Below are 17,128 nucleotides of genomic sequence, written 5' to 3'. Positions count from 1 at the left end.
TTGACAAACTGGCAACATTAGAAGCTGAAAGAATGAGCTTTCGGGAAAAACAGCTTCAATTTGAAATAGAAAAATTCAATTGGACGAAGCAAGTTGGTGAAGCAAATAAACATGAAAATGTAAAGAAGAAGATCGAAAACGATTTCCAACTCAAAAAAATAGAGTTGGAGCAGAATGAACGAATAAGGAAATTAGAAATTGAAATGAAGTATAAAAATAAGAATATAAATAACCAATAAACAACTTCTTCTTACTTGTTATTAAAACAAAAATATGAATTTTTATTGAAAAATTAAATTGTATAGTGCTTGTCTTTTTAGTTCGGGGGTAGGTGCAACAATAGCATCTCCATCATATTGGCTTCCATGGGCTTCGACACTTTGCCTTTCAAAGTGTGAAGAATCTCGTCCTTCCAAGAGTATGTTGTGCAGCACACAGCAGACAAGTACCCATTTATTAAAAAATGTTTGACTCTCTCGGTCTTTTATTTTTATCCGCATTTGTTTCAAACTACAAAACTTTTCTTTAAGAATCCCGAAACAATTTTTGACTCTAACACACGATACTGGCTGTGTATTTTTGTTGAATTCAGCTTGTCTTTCAGAGTCTGCTAAAGAAGAATTGCTTCGGTATGGTGTTATTAAATGTTTTGTCAACTTATACGCAGAATCACCTGCAATCCACTCTTCTCCACTAAATAAGCTAGTTGTGTTTCTTCCAATATGAGATTTCCTAAACACTTTAGAATCGTGGTAGCTTCCGGGATTGCCCACTTCTGCATGTAATATGCGTAACTTATGGTCACATACGACTTGTAGTTTGATAGAGTAAATTCGTTGCCGAGAAAAATACACCTCATGATTTTTATTCGGCTTTTCGGCCAGTTTAATCTCGCTACCCTCGGCTCTGCCGGTCCAGGCCAATGAATGAATTGGGGTAGTTTATTCAAAATTGCCGAAAAAACTCTTTTGGTGATATTGGTCAATGTACCTCCATCTCTCACACCAAAAGTTGTAGCGATTTTACGCTAGCAATGCACTTTTCACCCGATGAACCTAATCGGAGCAATACGATTGCGAGTTGCAAATCTACTGGCAAGTATTTGTAAACTTGAATTAGTAAAGTTCATAATCATTAGAAAATAATTTCAGGAGATGGGCGAATTGTCATGACTGCTGAGCGCGCGGCATTTGTAAAAATCTTCCAAATCGTCCAAGCAACACTGTACATTTTCTCGCCAATGAATAGATTTTGGAACATGTAGTTCATCTCCCCGTCTACTAGACATGAATTAAAGTTATGTCCTCCAGGCAGTTTCATCAAGTACTTTATCCATTGCATTTATGGCACTGTTCAGGGCGCAAGATATCTGCAAATTTTATACAAAGAATTTTTTGAACTCTTAAAATTCGGATTATTTAATAAGCACATACTTTCAATAAAGTCCGTTTCCTGAATAGCAGAACTTATTTTAAATTCGAGTTATTTTGCTTTTTAAACTTTGTTTTAGGCATTTAATAAGTAGGAACAACAAAGCGGTGGGGGCCGATGGATTGCCGGCCGAGCTTTTCAAACACGGCGGCGAAGAACTGAAAGGAGCATGCATCAGCTTTTTTGTAAAATATGGTTGAACGAAAGCATGCCCAACGATTGGAATTTAAGTGTGCTATGCTCAATCCACAAAAAGGGAGAACAAACAATCTGCGCCAACTACCGTGGGATAAGTCTTCTCAACATCGCATAGCAAGGTTCTATCGAGCGTATTGTGTGAAAGATTAAAGCCCACCGTCAACAATCTGATTGACCTTATCAGTGTGGCTTCAGACCTGGCAAATCAACAACCGACCAGATATTCACCATGCGCCAAATCTTGGAAAAGACCCGTGAAAGGAGAATCGACACACACCACCTCTTCGTCGATTTCAAAGCTGCTTTCGACAGCACGAAAAGGAGCTGCCTTTATGCCGCGATGTCTGAATTTGGTATCCCCGCAACACTAATACGGCTGTGTAAACTGACGTTGAGTAACACCAAAAGCTCCGTCAGGATCGGGAAGGACCTCTCCGAGCCGTTCGATACCAAACGAGGTTTCAGACAAGGCGATTCCCTATCGTGCGACTTTTTCAACCTGCTTTTGGAGAAAATAGTTCGAGCCGCAGAACTGAAATAGAAAGGTACCATCTTCTATAAAAGTGTAACAGCTGTTGGCGTATGCCGATGATATTGATATCATCGGCCTCAACCTCGCGCCGTTAGTTCTGCTTTCTCCAGGCTGGACAAGGAAGCACAGAAAATGGGTCTGGCAGTGAACGAGGGCAAGACGAAATATCTCCTGTCATCAAACAAACAGTCGTCGCACTCGCGACTTGGCACTCACGTCACTGTTGACAGTCATAACTTTGAAGTCGTAGATAATTTCGTATATCTTGGAACCAGCATAAACACCAAAAACGACGACAATAGCTTTGAAATCCCACGCAGAATATCTCTTGCCAACAGGTGCTACTTCGGACTAAATAGGTAATTGAGATATTAAGTCCTCTCTTGACGACCAAAAACAAGTCACTCATTATTCTCGTCCTGCTATATGGTGCAGATGCATGGACGATGGCAACAACTGATGAGTCAACGTTGCGAGTTTTCGAGAGAAAAGTTCTGCGAAAGATTTATGCCCCTTTGCACGTCTGCCACGGAGGACATCGCATTCGATGGAACGATGAGCTGTGTAAGATATATATGACATTGACATAGTTCAACGAATTAAAAGACAGCGGCTACGCTGGCTAGGTCATGTTTATAGTATTCGACGCAGTACCCGCCGGGGAAAGCAGAGGAAGGGAAAGAGCTCCACTCCGTTGGAAGAACCAGGTGAAGAAGGACCTTGTTTCGCATGAAATATCCAATTAGCGCCACGTAGCTAAAAAAAGAAACGACTGGCGCGCTGTTGTTAACTCGGCTATAATCGCGTAAACGGTGTCTACGCCAGTAAACAAGAAGAGTTCTATTTATAAATAAACTAGCGGGGCCCGGTGTGCGTTGCTACACCCATGCAACACTATAATGGAAACTTCTAGCATTTCTATTTTAATGGGAAATTTCAAAATATTTGTTTTATTTCAAAAAAAAAAATTTCTTAAGTCATTTCATTCGATTTTTGTTGTGTTGGTGAAGTATAATTTTTTTTGTTGTGAAAGTTCGAAAAATCTGTTTTATTTAATATTTTTCTTTCCTAAGCCAATACATTAGGATAAACAATATTTTTGGTTTTTCCATCTGTAGTAAAGATGAATAAGCAATGTGGCATTCCCACTCTTGAGCATGCCACGTAGAACTGGCCATGCGAAAAACACGGCTCTATCAAATTCAAACCGCACACTTTAAGCGTTTGCCCTTGTGCTTTATTTATCGACATTGCAAATGCCAGGCGCACTGGAAATTGCAAGCGCTTAAATTCGAAAGGCATGTCAGTCGGGATTATCTCGGAATACGTGGTATAAGCACAACATCACCTTTCGATGTGCCAGTCAATATTGTGGCTTCAATCAAATTTAACATAAGTTTTTTTACTGCAAGTCGTGTTCCATTGCAAAGCTTTGGTGCATTTAAATTGCGTAACAAAATGATGGATGAGCCGATCTTTAAATTCAAGCAATGAGGCGGCATACCAGGCGGTTCCAAAGAATTCAAAAATTCAATTGGATAATTTACTGCATCATCTTGATTCATTGCGCTGTCGAATGATTTATATAATGTTACGACACCTGGCAATTTTTCTTGAATCTCAAAATTAATGTCATTTACATTAACATTTTTTGGTGCCAGTATTGCGCGTTCTCTTAACCAAGTATGATTCATAATATTTCCAACAATGTTTGGAAAGACGCGATCAATTAGTTCATCATGAGATTCAACAATGGTGCAACAATTGTTTGGCAACGTTATAAATCCGTTGGTGCTTTGAATTTTACCATTGCCGATGTCCAACAATTGTTTTGAAAAGTGATATGCAGATGGATCATTGTTCAACTGAACACGCATGTTAATATTCAGTGTCATAGTTTGAACATGTGGCCACAAAATCGATGACTTTAAGCATGCGTTGATCTCATCCGCCGGTGTTGATCTTGGAATCACTGGTAATGTTTGGCGAAAATCGCCGGACAACAAAATTAATGCACCACCAAATATTCCAGCATTGCCACGTATATCTTTCAATGTCCGATCAAGTGCTTCTAACGATTTTTTATGAGTCATCGTACATTCATCCAATAAAATGATGTCTGTTTGCCGCAAAACTTTTGCCATTGCAGAATTCCTTGAAATATTGCATGTGGGATTTTCAAGCACGTGTACATTCAATGGCAATTTTAATGCGGAGTGTACTGTTCGTCCACCATCCAATAAAGTTGCCGCAATTCCAGACGAAGCTAGTGCCAGTGCAATTTTGTTTTGCGATCGAATGGCAGCCAAAATCAGTGATATGACAAATGTTTTTCCCGTACCACCAGGCGCATCCAAAAAATACAATCCACCAGTCCGATTTTTCACTGCTTGCATGATGGTATCGTAAACATGTCTTTGATGAACGTTCAATTTTGTAACATTCAAATTTACAAATGTTTGCAATTCATTTGCATCATATTCTCGTTCATGTTGTAATTCTCGATCAAATAAATCATGCATTGGACGATTGGCAGAAGGTAAACCTAATTGCCCTAATGCTTTATTAGCAATCGCAAGGCACAAATCTTCGAGTGCTATTAATGCCTCATTATACATGTCCAATGTAAGCAACAAATCTTGATTTCTTGTACGATGACGCATTCGGATCAAAATGTCTTCAGCCATATAATCTTTGTATTTATTCCACAATTCTAGTGGATTTGATGGAAAACACGTTGATATTATTATGGCGAACAGCATACGTATATTATGCGGTGCAGAAGCGATCGCTGCATCTTAAGTGTTAAATCCCAATGTGAGTCATTTTTCCAGCAATTGCAAAAGCTGACATGCCTCACGATATGTCTGACACAATTGACCATTAACCGTACGTAAATGTTGAAATGAAAGTGGTCCAGCAACATTAACTAACAACAATCTCAAATAATAACATTCGGCGTTATTTGGATGAACTGTATAAACTCTGCCGATGGTGTCTGCAAAAAAAACGCCTGGATGACCATCAACAGGTGTTCCTTGTTTACGTCGCTGCCATTTTTTTGATGTCGCAACCCAAGTGTAGTAATGCGGTACATCCGAATACAGCAAAGTTCTTGCAAATTCATCACTTCTGCGCAACTTAATAAATGCAGTTAATGTTGTTGCTGGTGGTTGTTCCGCCCTCTGCAGTACATTTTCATTGGTAAAATAAACACGCTGGCCATTTTCCAAATGAACAGCCAAATGAACAACAGCAGGAAAACGTTCATGAATTGGGAATGAAAAAATTCTCCAAATAGCTTCATTTGTGCTGATGTAGCGGCCCATTTGGTATTGTGTAATTTCATCGTTTGCATTGGGATCAGTCACTCCAAAAACAGCCATATCACTGCCTTTGTTTACATACTTGCAGATGTATTTAATTGACTTGACCGAATTGCAAATTTCGACATTGATGTGTGCGTTAAATTATGCCACAATTATTAGCCCAAATATATGAATTCTTTTTTTTCTCAAAAATACATTTGTAAAAAAAAGGATCTTTATCCTTTGTTATTATTTTATTTTTCCCAGAAATACATTTGCAAACAAAAGGATCTTTATCTTTATTTTATTTTTCCCAGAAATACATTTGTAAACAAAAGGATCTTTATCCTTTTTTATTTTCCACATAAAAGATTTAAAGAGTTCAACAGCTCAAAAGCTCAAAACGTGCGCTACATCAGCTACCTACCCTACAGCATTTCGCAAATGATAAAATAAATTTTTCAAGAGCTCAAAGCATGGGCTACATCAGCTCGAACCTACCTACCCTACGCCTTTGCGCAAATGATTATATCATGATAGCAAATGCCCACATACAGATTTGGCAATGGCAATAGTTATAGATTTGACATTTCGTATTCTATATATTCTATCCCGTCGAGATGCCTCGTTATGCATCATTCTTGCTAGCTAGCTTAGCGGCGACTTTTTTCTAATACTTACATTTTGCAGTGCTGCTGGTCTGGCAAAAGCAGTTTGCGCAACATGGTGCATTTCAGAACAGACCATATATCTTTGAAACCACTTGTCCAATGCAATGCAAACTTCACAGAAACCATCTACTCATAGGCCCGAAGGGACCCTAAAAATTTGGAGGTGATTCGTTCAGTGGTTCTTGAGCTATAGCGTACCATTAAATTGCCACTTATTTTTATATATATAGATAAATAAATATATAGGTCCTATTACTTTGGCCATCTTATATATAAAAATGAAACCCTTTTTCGTTGCCACGGCATCACGCGTGAATGGCTGAACCGATTTGGCTGATTTTTTTGTTGTATTTGTTATTATTAAGAGAAGGTTCTTATGTAAGAAAAAATTACGAAAGTTGCCGGAAAACGCCAAAACACAGTCCTTTTCCCATACAAACGTTTTATTTTGTATATACATACATACATACATACATATGTACATATGTAAGTAAAAATTATTGTTTGTTTGTTAGGAACGCTAACGCTCGAGAACGGCGGAACCAATCTCAATGAAATCAGAAGTTGTTCGCTGTGGATCTGGAAAGGGTTAGATATGAAAAAAACCATATACTTTTCATAAGGAAAAGTCGAAAAATTGGAAATTTCCAAAAAGTGACTTTTCATACAATTCTTTTTTGTTTTGTTTTTCAATATTTTGATTTGTAAATTCTTTGAATCGTTCAATTTCGGTCGCTTGCTTTTTCATTCCGGCTATTTAAAAGAAAAATTATTGAAAATTATTCAGTGAAAACTTTATGTGTGTTTCAAACGAAGTGATCAATTACAGATTGAAATTTGTTACGAAGCCGCGAAGAGGTCGCGCTAATATTTGTCGGCGTTCTTTTTGCCATCAACGTATGGCAGCCCAAAGAAAGGCAAGAAGTACGATGCGATGACATACGTGCGGAATTATGGATCGCGGTCAATCAGCTAGCGATCGTAACGATATCACAGCACGACTTTTTAAACAATAGTTGCGATGTTTGACGGTCTTTATCTTGAAGCAACGTATGTATATACAAGTATGGTGCAGTCAGATGCTGGATGTACTCTGTTGAGTTGCAAAAGAGAGGTTTGCCGCACGCACACATTCTTCTTTGAATGGTGGATGATGGTTACACCAGATCAAATTGATGAAATCATTTCTGCGGAAATTCCTCATGCAGAGAAAGATCCATTATTCTACGAAGTGAAGAAAACCAATATGGTGAATGGACCTTGCGGACACCACAATCCCACTTGCAATAAATGCACGAAACACTATCCTTTTCTTTCGGAAACGCAAACTGGAAATGATGGATATCCACTCTACCGTCGTAGCTCATCAGACGACAATGGCAGGACATTTACCATTCAACGTAGAATAGTGAATATCAAAGTCGACAACATATGGATCGTACCATATTCGCCACTATAGTCTAATTCACATTCAAAACTCATGCCAATGTTTGATATTGTAGTTTGGTGAAATCTATTTTTCCGACTGTTGTCCGTTTCGCAGTTCATTTGGAGAATGGCTAAAGAGTGTTTTTCAACCCAGAGAATACAGCACAGCCAGCGGAAACTCTTCCAACAACAAAATTCACATTGACGAGTTTTTTCTCAACTTGCGTCAGTGATTCGTTTGTGAGAACATTGCTCTATTTGGAAATGCCTTGATATTATGCATGGAAGGCATCGCCGAAGAAATAGATACGCAGAAAGCAAGGCCAACCAATAGATTGACATCCAGGTGTGTTCTCAACAGAACGACTTTTCAAACAACAGCTACGATGCTGTATCTTGAAGCAACATATGGTATATATGATGCTGTTTGATGCTGGATGTATTCTGTTGAGTAGCAAAAAAGAGGTTTGCCGCACGCACACATTCCTCCTTGGATGGGGATGGTGGTTACACTAGATCAAATTGATGAAATCATTTCTGCGAAAATGCCTGATCCAGAGATAGATATGGTTATTGTCTAATTCACATTCAAAACTCATATCAATGTTGAGTATTGCAGTTTGGTGAAATCGATCAAATACGATTGTAAGTACATCACCAAAGAAAGCAACATGGCGGTTATTGGCCTTGAACGGGATGAGGTCGATGAGGGAACTGCAATTAGCGGTTTGTAAGATATTTATTTTTGCAATTCATGAACGTTTTCCGACCACCCAGTTGTAAATCTCGCAGTTCACTTGGAGAAGACCAAAGAGTGGATTTCAACCCAGAGAATACAGCCAACGGAAACACCGCCAACTAGAAAATCGACATTGACGAATTTTTTCTCAACTTGCGTCAGTGATCCGTTTGCGAGAACATTGCTCTATTCGGAAATGCCTTGATATTATACATGGAATGTATCGCCGAAGAAAAGGTTACGCAGAAAGCAAGGCCAAGTAGAAGATGGACATCCAGGTGAGTTCTCAACTAATGCATTAGAACTAATTTGATATTGATTATTGTACGCATTTCAACTTCATTTGAGTCATTGCGTATTGTGAATGGTACAGTGTGCAACTTTTCGAAAAGCATGCCAGCAATTACAATTGCGGGAAAATGACACTCACTGGGATCAAACGATGGACGATGCGATAGCAATTTCGCATGCCACTAAAGTTCGAATAGTTTTCGCGATGATAATTTCAACATATTAGCCTTCAAATCTGGTACGTCAACTATGAGATAGGAACAAAATGACATTGCCGAAGGCATTTTACATCATATTCGCTAAGAATTGAAATGGAAAATTTCGGTGTAACCTTCAGTTGTTTGATATCAGTTCCAATCTCCGTCTTTTTTTCAATTCACTTCAAAGAAAGATAAACTCATCACGAATGTTTATCCAAACATTGGCTAAATTATCATAACTTCAATTGCTGGAGTGCACGCGCAATTTTAGCTTTCCAAAATACCGATGTTAATGATTGAAACTGGAAGATTCAAAGTCAAATGCCGGGAGATTGGCGCTCATACAAATCGATCGAACGTCTCGGATAATGAAGACAAAGCCGTGAATTATCAAACGGAATTTCTAAATTATTTGGAGGGGCTATCGCATCATTTGCGTCTCAAAGTTGGATCTGTCATTATTATTATGATGCATCTATCAAATACAAGGGGGCCGAATGCTTGATTCTACGAATTTCTTTGAGCGCCAACGATTTGCCAAATCAGTTCAAAGCGATAGTCGCGCCAGAAGAGTGTGGCATGCCAACTGGAAATGCCATGTTTTTCACACGGCCAGCTATATTTGGCGTGTTCACAAGTTGGGAAGCTACATATCTTCTCTGTACATTTACGCGCCGGAACTGAAACCAAAAAATGTTGTTTATAAAGTTGCGCTACAGTGAAAAAAAAGTAAAAAAATCGCAAATAAATGGTTTTTAACACAATATAAATTCAACTTTCTTTTCGTTTCAAAACACATAATTTCACGCAGGACAACGCCTGCGGGGTCAGCTAGTTGTAGATAATAACCAATACGTTTGTTTTTTGAAATTTTCAGTTTATCCTTTATTTCTAGGATACGCACAATTGCTGCGTTTCGGTCTGATTTCAAATAAAAAAAATGTGCATACATAACTCGAAATGTTCTTTAATTCAATTTTTTTTTTATTATATTTATTATTTTTCTGTATGATATTTCATAAAACAATTTTGTCTTTTATTTAAACATAAATAAATTGGACATTTGGAACAAAATGTGCGTGTCCGAGATCTACAACCAACAAGCCTACAGCATCTTGCGGATGACAAATCATGCTCAATTGGCCAGTGGTTGAACCGATCAAGCCTCTTATCGTTGCATGGCTGGGAAGATGGACGATATCTTTTTGCAAAACCTTGAGTTTCTTCTTCCTCGGTGTCGGATTCATACTCAGCATGTGTCCTTTTCTCAATAGCAATCAGTTGTTCAGCTAAAGCTAATTTAAAACTTATCAAGTCATGAGAATCTGCCCGAAATTTCGAGTTAGCTGATCACAAATATCCACGCGTCCCATCGATTTGTTGTATTATCTTACTATCTTTGGAGCTGGAACTTCAACATACCTTTTTTCTTTTTTTTCAGCGTTTAACATTGGAAACCGGTCCACAACCATAAGCTGATGATGCCAGGATTACCGCTTTAGAATCTTTCCACTGCGCCACGACAATATTTTCTTCGCTATGACAAAATTCTTCCATATCGCCCCTTTTCATTTGTTTTTCATTGGTGAGGTGGATATTTTTTATTCTGTTTCTCATTATTGTCCCAGTGGCATAAATACCAATGACTTAAAAAGCGTCTGAAGAAGCGGTATTGTCGTAAAGTAGCGATCAAAAACTTTTGAACCTTCTGGCAGTGTTTCAACCAAACGCAAAACGAAGGCTGGTCCTAGACCCAAGTTCGTATTCGAAAGTGGTGTCGTCTTTCCTTGATAGATTTCAAAATCGAGCACCAGACCTTCAGATGTTGTTAAGACTTCATTCATCAATCCCACTACCCTTGGTTTGTTAGGGAGACTTTGTCGAATAGGACAACGGCCAGTGAATGGGATCATTTGTTCGTCTATAGAATAATTATCGCCTGGCTTTCTGGGAAGGCTTCGACAAGCTAATCTAATAACTTCAATCAAAGGTTTTATTTTCCAAAAGACATTGGATTGTTTCTCTTCTTCTGTTACTTCATTGGCGTCCACCACATGGAGACACATGCGCAAAAGAAGGAAACGATCGCGACTCATTGTATCAGCTACAATAGGAAGTCTTGTTTTTTTTTCCCAGTACATGCGCAATCTTGGGTAACGTATGCAACCCATTGCAACAATTATACCAAAGAAATTCTTTATTTCTCCGATTGTAGCCGCCAGTGGTTTTCCTTTCGTAGGCATATGGTACCTATTTGTGTACTCCACTACTCTTTTTAAAAAATCGTCATTCAAATAAGCAGAGAAATAATGTTTAGGAGACTCCAAAGTTACGTTAATTTCCGCAGATTGAGAAACACTCTCTTCCAATTGTATATCAAAAGGTCTTTTCCTCCAAATATCATGGCGATTGGCGTTTTCAGTGACATTTTGTGGTGTCTCCGTAGCGTTAATTTCGTGATCATCTTCGTCACTTTGATCGTCTAAAGTTTCATCTCCCACAGAAGGTAGTTCCCAAGTCGCATCCACAAGCTCGTCATCGCTACTAAAATCCTCTAAATCCGACTCCAATAGTGCACCAAGTATTTCGTCTTCAGTGAATTGCTCTAAATGAAAAAAAAAGATCATATTCATATTTCGTTAAATAAGTCCTGACACGCACAATTGTATCACTTGAAACAAAACAGTCTAAAAAACACTTGAAGTTACAAAATAAATACTGAATGCCACTTTTTAATTAAAACTTGTTCTGTTTTGATTGAGATTACACATTTTTGATAACATTTTCACTTTTTAAACAAGTCAAAAAATTTATCATATTTACTCCTCCGACTCATTTTTGCAAATGATTGAGGCTGTTGACGATAAGGTGGTTATCGGGTTATGTGGTTATGTGATTAAGTGAACAGCAACAAAATGCGGTATGACAAAATAACCAAAGTTGACCAAACTAGGCCCTTAATTACAGATTATGTGGTTATTTGCTTATTTCCAGTGTTAGAAAGCCGTTGGAATTTTACTAAATGGCAGCCCAAAAAATAAATAAAACTAAGCGAATGGCATTTCCATTTAGATTTTCTTATTGGAAAATCTGCTATTAACAGCTGGTTTTTGTTTACAATCAGCAAAAATCATCAAAGTAAGTAAAAAGATAAAGTACAAAACAAATATATATTTTTTTGTCATTTATTTATACTATAATTTTAGTGTCTACAGAAATACGAAAGCGCCGGCGAGAAAAGGAGGTGAAAAAATGGACGGAAGCCGAAATCAAAGCCGTGCTGTCCTATATGCAGGATCACCGAAACGTCGAGGTTAGTTTTCGACACATTAGTTATTTATGTATTTTGATTTAATTACATCTCCTTTAATTTCAGAAACAAACAGCGAAAATTTATTACAGTAAGTTACTTGCAGTGACAAAAATTGAAGCAACGTGGAACATCTTAAAATGTAAGATTCGCTATTTAAAAAGCCAAATGAAATCGGCGGAACACTGGCTAAATTCCACGGGCGCTGGAGTAGAGGATGGCGATGTGGAGCTGACTGTGATGGGTAGATTTTATATATATTTTAATATCAACTTTGGAATTAAATTGATTTGTTTTAGTACAGATAAAGTGCTTAAAAGTTGTCCGCATTACAAACAATTAGCGGACATTTTTGCTACGGAGAGGGAAGCTGAGGTGGTGGTATAGAAAATGTTGTCCATGATTTGGAAGAGCCCGAACCCGAAGCGCAGGAAGAAAATGACACATCTGTATTGGCATCTGGCTCATCTGCGGCCAGCCCGTTTGCAAAAAAAATTAAGGCCAAACACCAAAACACTGCCATTGACAAACTGGCAACATTAGAAGCTGAAAGAATGAGCTTTCGGGAAAAACAGCTTCAATTTGAAATAGAAAAATTCAATTGGACGAAGCAAGTTGAAGCAAATAAACATGAAAATGTAAAGAAGAAGATCGAAAACGATTTCCAACTCAAAAAAATAGAGTTGGAGCAGAATGAACGAATAAGGAAATTAGAAATTGAAATGAAGTATAAAAATAAGAATATAAATAACCAATAAACAACTTCTTCTTCTTACTTGTTATTAAAACAAAAATATGAATTTTTATTGAAAAATTAAATTGTATAGTGCTTGTCTTTTTTAGTTCGGGGGTAGGTGCAACAATAGCATTCCATCATATTGGCTTCCATGGGCTTCGACACTTTGCCTTTCAAAGTGTGAAGAATCTCGTCCTTCCAAGAGTATGTTGTGCAGCACACAGCAGACAAGTACCCATTTATTAAAAAATGTTTGACTCTCTCGGTCTTTTATTTTTATCCGCATTTGTTTCAAACTACAAAACTTTTCTTTAAGAATCCCGAAACAATTTTTGACTCTAACACGATACTGGCTGTGTATTTTGTTGAATTCAGCTTGTCTTTCAGAGTCTGCTAAAGAAGAATTGCTTCGGTATGGTGTTATTAAATGTTTTGTCAACTTATACGCAGAATCACCTGCAATCCACTCTTCTCCACTAAATAAGCTAGTTGTGTTTCTTCCAATATGAGATTTCCTAAACACTTTAGAATTGTGGTAGCTTCCGGGATTGCCCACTTCTGCATGTAATACGCGTAACTTATGGTCACATACGACTTGTAGTTTGATAGAGTATATTCGTTGCCGAGAAAAACACACCTCATGATTTTTATTCGGCTTTTCGGCCAGTTTAATCTCGCTACCGTCAATGTAACCAATGCAATATGGTAATTCGCAGAATGTTTGGAAAACAAGTTCCCGGCGCTCTGCCGGTCCAGGCCAATGAATAATTGGGGTAGTTTATTCAAAATTGCCGAAAAAACTCTTTTGGTGATATTGGTCAATGTACCTCCATCTCTCACACCAAAAGTTGTAGCGATTTTACGCACTTTCACCCGATGAACCTAATCGGAGCAATACGATTGCGAGTTGCAAATCTACAGGTATTTGTAAACTTGAATTAGTAAAGTTCATATCATTAGAAAATATTTCTAGGAGATGAGCGAATTGTCATTTGCTGAGGCGCAGCATTTGTAAAAATCTTCCATCGTCAAAGCAACACAGAACATTTTCTCGCAAATGAATAGATTTTGGAACATGTAGTTCATCTCCCCGTCTACTACACATGATTAAAGTTATGTCCTCGAGCAGTTCATCTAGTACTTCATCCATTGCATTATGACACTGTTCAGGGCGCAAGATGTCTGCAAATTTTATACAAAGAATTTTTTGAACTCTTAAAATTCGGATTATTTAATAAGCACATACCTTCAATAAAGTCCATTTCCTGAATAGCAGAACTTATTTTAAATTCGATTATTTTGCTTTTTAAACTTTGTTTAGGCATTTAATAAGTAGGAACAACAAAGCGGTAGGGGCCGACGGATTGCCGGCCGAGCTATTCAAACACGGCGGCGAAGAACTGATAAGGAGCATGCATCAGCTTTTTTGTAAAATATGGACGGACGAAAGCATGCCCAACGATTGGAATTTAAGTGTGCTATGCCCAATCCATAAAAAAGGAGACCCCACAATCTGCGCCAACTACCGTGGGATTAGCCTCCTCAACATCGCATATAAGGTTCTATCGAGCGTATTGAGTGAAAGATTAAAGCCCACCGTCAACAAACTGATTGGACCTTATCAGTGTGGCTTTAGACCTGGCAAATCAACAACCGACCAGATATTCACCATGCGCCAAATCTTGGAAAAGACCCGTGAAAGGAGAATCGACACACACCACCTCTTCGTCGATTTCAAAGCTGCTTTCGACAGCGCGAAAAGGAGCTGCCTTTATGCCGCGATGTCTGAATTTGGTATCCCCGCAAAACTAATACGGCTGTGTAAACTGACGTTGAGTAACACCAAAAGCTCCGTCAGGATCGGGAAGGACCTCTCCGAGCCGTTCGATACCAAACGAGGTTTCAGACAAGGCGATTCCCTATCGTGCGACTTTTTCAACCTGCTTTTGGAGAAAATAGTTCGAGCCGCAGAACTAAATAGAGAAGGTACCATCTTCTATAAGAGTGTACAGCTGCTGGCGTATGCCGATGATATTGATATCATCGGCCTCAACACCCGCGCCGTTAGTTCTGCTTTCTCCAGGCTGGACATGGAAGCACAGAAAATGGGTCTGGCAGTGAACGAGGGCAAGACGAAATATCTCCTGTCATCAAACAAACAGTCGTCGCACTCGCGACTTGGCACTCACGTCACTGTTGACAGTCATAACTTTGAAGTCGTAGATAATTTCGTCTATCTTGTAACCAGCGTAAACACCACCAACAATGTCAGCATAGAAATCCAACGCAGGAAAACTCTTGCCAACAGGTGCTACTTCGGACTGAGTAGGCAATTGCAGAGTCTTGGACGATTTCAACAACAGATGAGTCGACGTTCCGAGTTTTCGAGAGAAAAGTTCTGCGAAAGATTTATGGTCCTTTGCGCGTTAGCCACGGCGAATACCGCATTCGATGGATCGATGAGCTGTACGAGATATACGACGACATCGACATAGTTCAGCGAATTAAAAGACAGCGGCTACGTCATGTTGTCCGGATAGACGAAAACACTCCAGCTCTGAAAGTATTCGACGCAGTACCCGCCGGGGGAAGCAGAGGAAGAGGAAGACCTCCACTCCGTTGGAAGGACCAAGTGGAGAAGGACCCGGCTTCGCTTGGAATATCCAATTGGCGCCACGTAGCGAAAAGAAGAAACGACTGGCGCGCTGTTGTTAACTCGGCTACAATCGCTTAAGCGGTTTCTACGCCAATTAAGAAGAAGAAGAATCACATAACCCGATAACCACCTTACCGTGAACAGCCTAAATATTAAAATAGCAAAATTCACCAAAACTAACGGACTCCGAAAACGGTCCGTTATGTTTTTTATTAAGCAAACAGCTCACACAATTGTGCTATTCAGGTCTCATTATAATAGGGTAGATATTGAAGGATATAATAAAATTTAAACGCACACGCACAATTGTGCGTGCACGGTCGGAAAGGGGTATAGGCGTGTTGGTGGCTTCATGGACGTTTGGGCTTTCCAAAGAGAATTTTGCTTGCTTGAATTTGGCCACAGCTTCCTTATACACATTTCAGTGTTTCCTCGCGTTTAAGCGCCTTTTTTAATTTACGTACGGCAGATATCAATTGAAGCTGAGTGGAAGGGGAGCGATTTTACAAGCTTTTCTATTTCTCTATTAGTGATTTTTCTCTGACCAAGCGGCTTATAGTTTCTGTTTGGTGTTGGTAATACAGCTGCGTAAGTTATCATATTATTGAGTTCTCTTATGCTTTCGTCAATATGTCCTCCTGTATTTATTTTGTACTCAACATTAATGTGGCTGCTCACAAATTTTTTATATTTTAACCAATTCGTTTTATAAGATGTTAAACCCACATCTACATTATTTGGATCAACGAATATGGGTTGTTCACATAACTTTATTAGTACAGGAAAGAGATCAGAAGATATATTAGTACATGTATCAGCTGTTATGTGCGATTTATCTTTATTTTTTTTTACAGTAAAATCAATTGAATCTGGTATTTTGTTAAGATCACTAGGCCAATATGTCGGCTTACCAGGAGATATTATTTCAAGGTTATTGTGCAAATTTATAACAGTTTGATACAGCTGTCGTCTTTGCGGATCAAGTAGTTGTGAGCCCCAATACATGTGTTTTGCATTATAATCTTCACCTGCTAGAAATCTATGACCTAGCGTTCCAAAAACTCTTAAAATTGGTTGTCTGTAATTTTAAACCGAGGTGGGCAGTACATAGCCGTTAGATTTAACTCCCCGCGGCGATTTTTTATAGGATCTAAGTCCCGCAGGGGCGAACGCAGGGAAGTTTTAACACCCCAAACCCCCCAAAATAATTGAATTTTTAAATAGTAGAATTTCATTCTACATAGTCATTTGAAAATTGTAATTTGTTGTTTTCAAAGCAATCTTTCCGCCGACGATGATACAATTGTATCTTTCTTGATACTTTTTTTTCTAAATTTTGTGATTTGATACTTTTTTGTTCACAAACGGCCTATTTTGACACTTTTCTGCTGATAGAATTTAACTTTTTGAAAATATGAAAATATTAAACTAAAAACAAACCTATTGTATCTGGATAGTATTAAAAAGTTGTGGGAATGTAGGCCAATTAAAAAACCCAGAAAAATATAAACTGGACAGAGACATTTTTTTAATTTGCTTTAAAGTAATGAGTTATGAGTAAAGAGATGATGCCTTATAACTCTGTGGCTGCTGAACTGGATTTTTTTTAGATTTAAGGGGAATTGTGA

General features: G+C 38.4%; 2 protein-coding genes across 2 annotated transcripts; both read right to left on the bottom strand.

Moving 5' to 3' along the window:
- Positions 1–3,474: 3,474 nt before the first annotated feature.
- On the bottom strand, positions 3,475–4,848 carry LOC120779587 (ATP-dependent DNA helicase pif1-like). Its single transcript, XM_040111931.1, has one exon. The coding sequence runs from the start codon at positions 4,846–4,848 to the stop codon at positions 3,475–3,477; it is 1,374 nt and encodes a 457-aa protein (XP_039967865.1).
- Positions 4,849–10,414: 5,566 nt separating this feature from the next.
- LOC120779586 (piggyBac transposable element-derived protein 3-like) lies at positions 10,415–11,634 on the bottom strand. Its single transcript, XM_040111930.1, has 2 exons — positions 11,622–11,634; positions 10,415–11,403 (listed from the first exon to the last, which is right to left on the bottom strand). The coding sequence occupies exons 1-2, from the start codon at positions 11,632–11,634 to the stop codon at positions 10,415–10,417; spliced, it is 1,002 nt and encodes a 333-aa protein (XP_039967864.1).
- Positions 11,635–17,128: the final 5,494 nt, after the last annotated feature.

The sequence above is a fragment of the Bactrocera tryoni genome, unplaced genomic scaffold (genome assembly GCF_016617805.1).
Source record: "Bactrocera tryoni isolate S06 unplaced genomic scaffold, CSIRO_BtryS06_freeze2 scaffold_11, whole genome shotgun sequence".
Taxonomy (NCBI): domain Eukaryota; kingdom Metazoa; phylum Arthropoda; class Insecta; order Diptera; family Tephritidae; genus Bactrocera; species Bactrocera tryoni.
This window is presented reverse-complemented; position numbering and strand designations above follow the sequence as displayed.

Coding starts and splice junctions, on each gene's coding strand:
- LOC120779587 (XM_040111931.1), bottom strand. CDS start 4,848: ATGGCTGAAGACATTTTGATCCGAATGCGTCATCGTACAAGAAATCAA.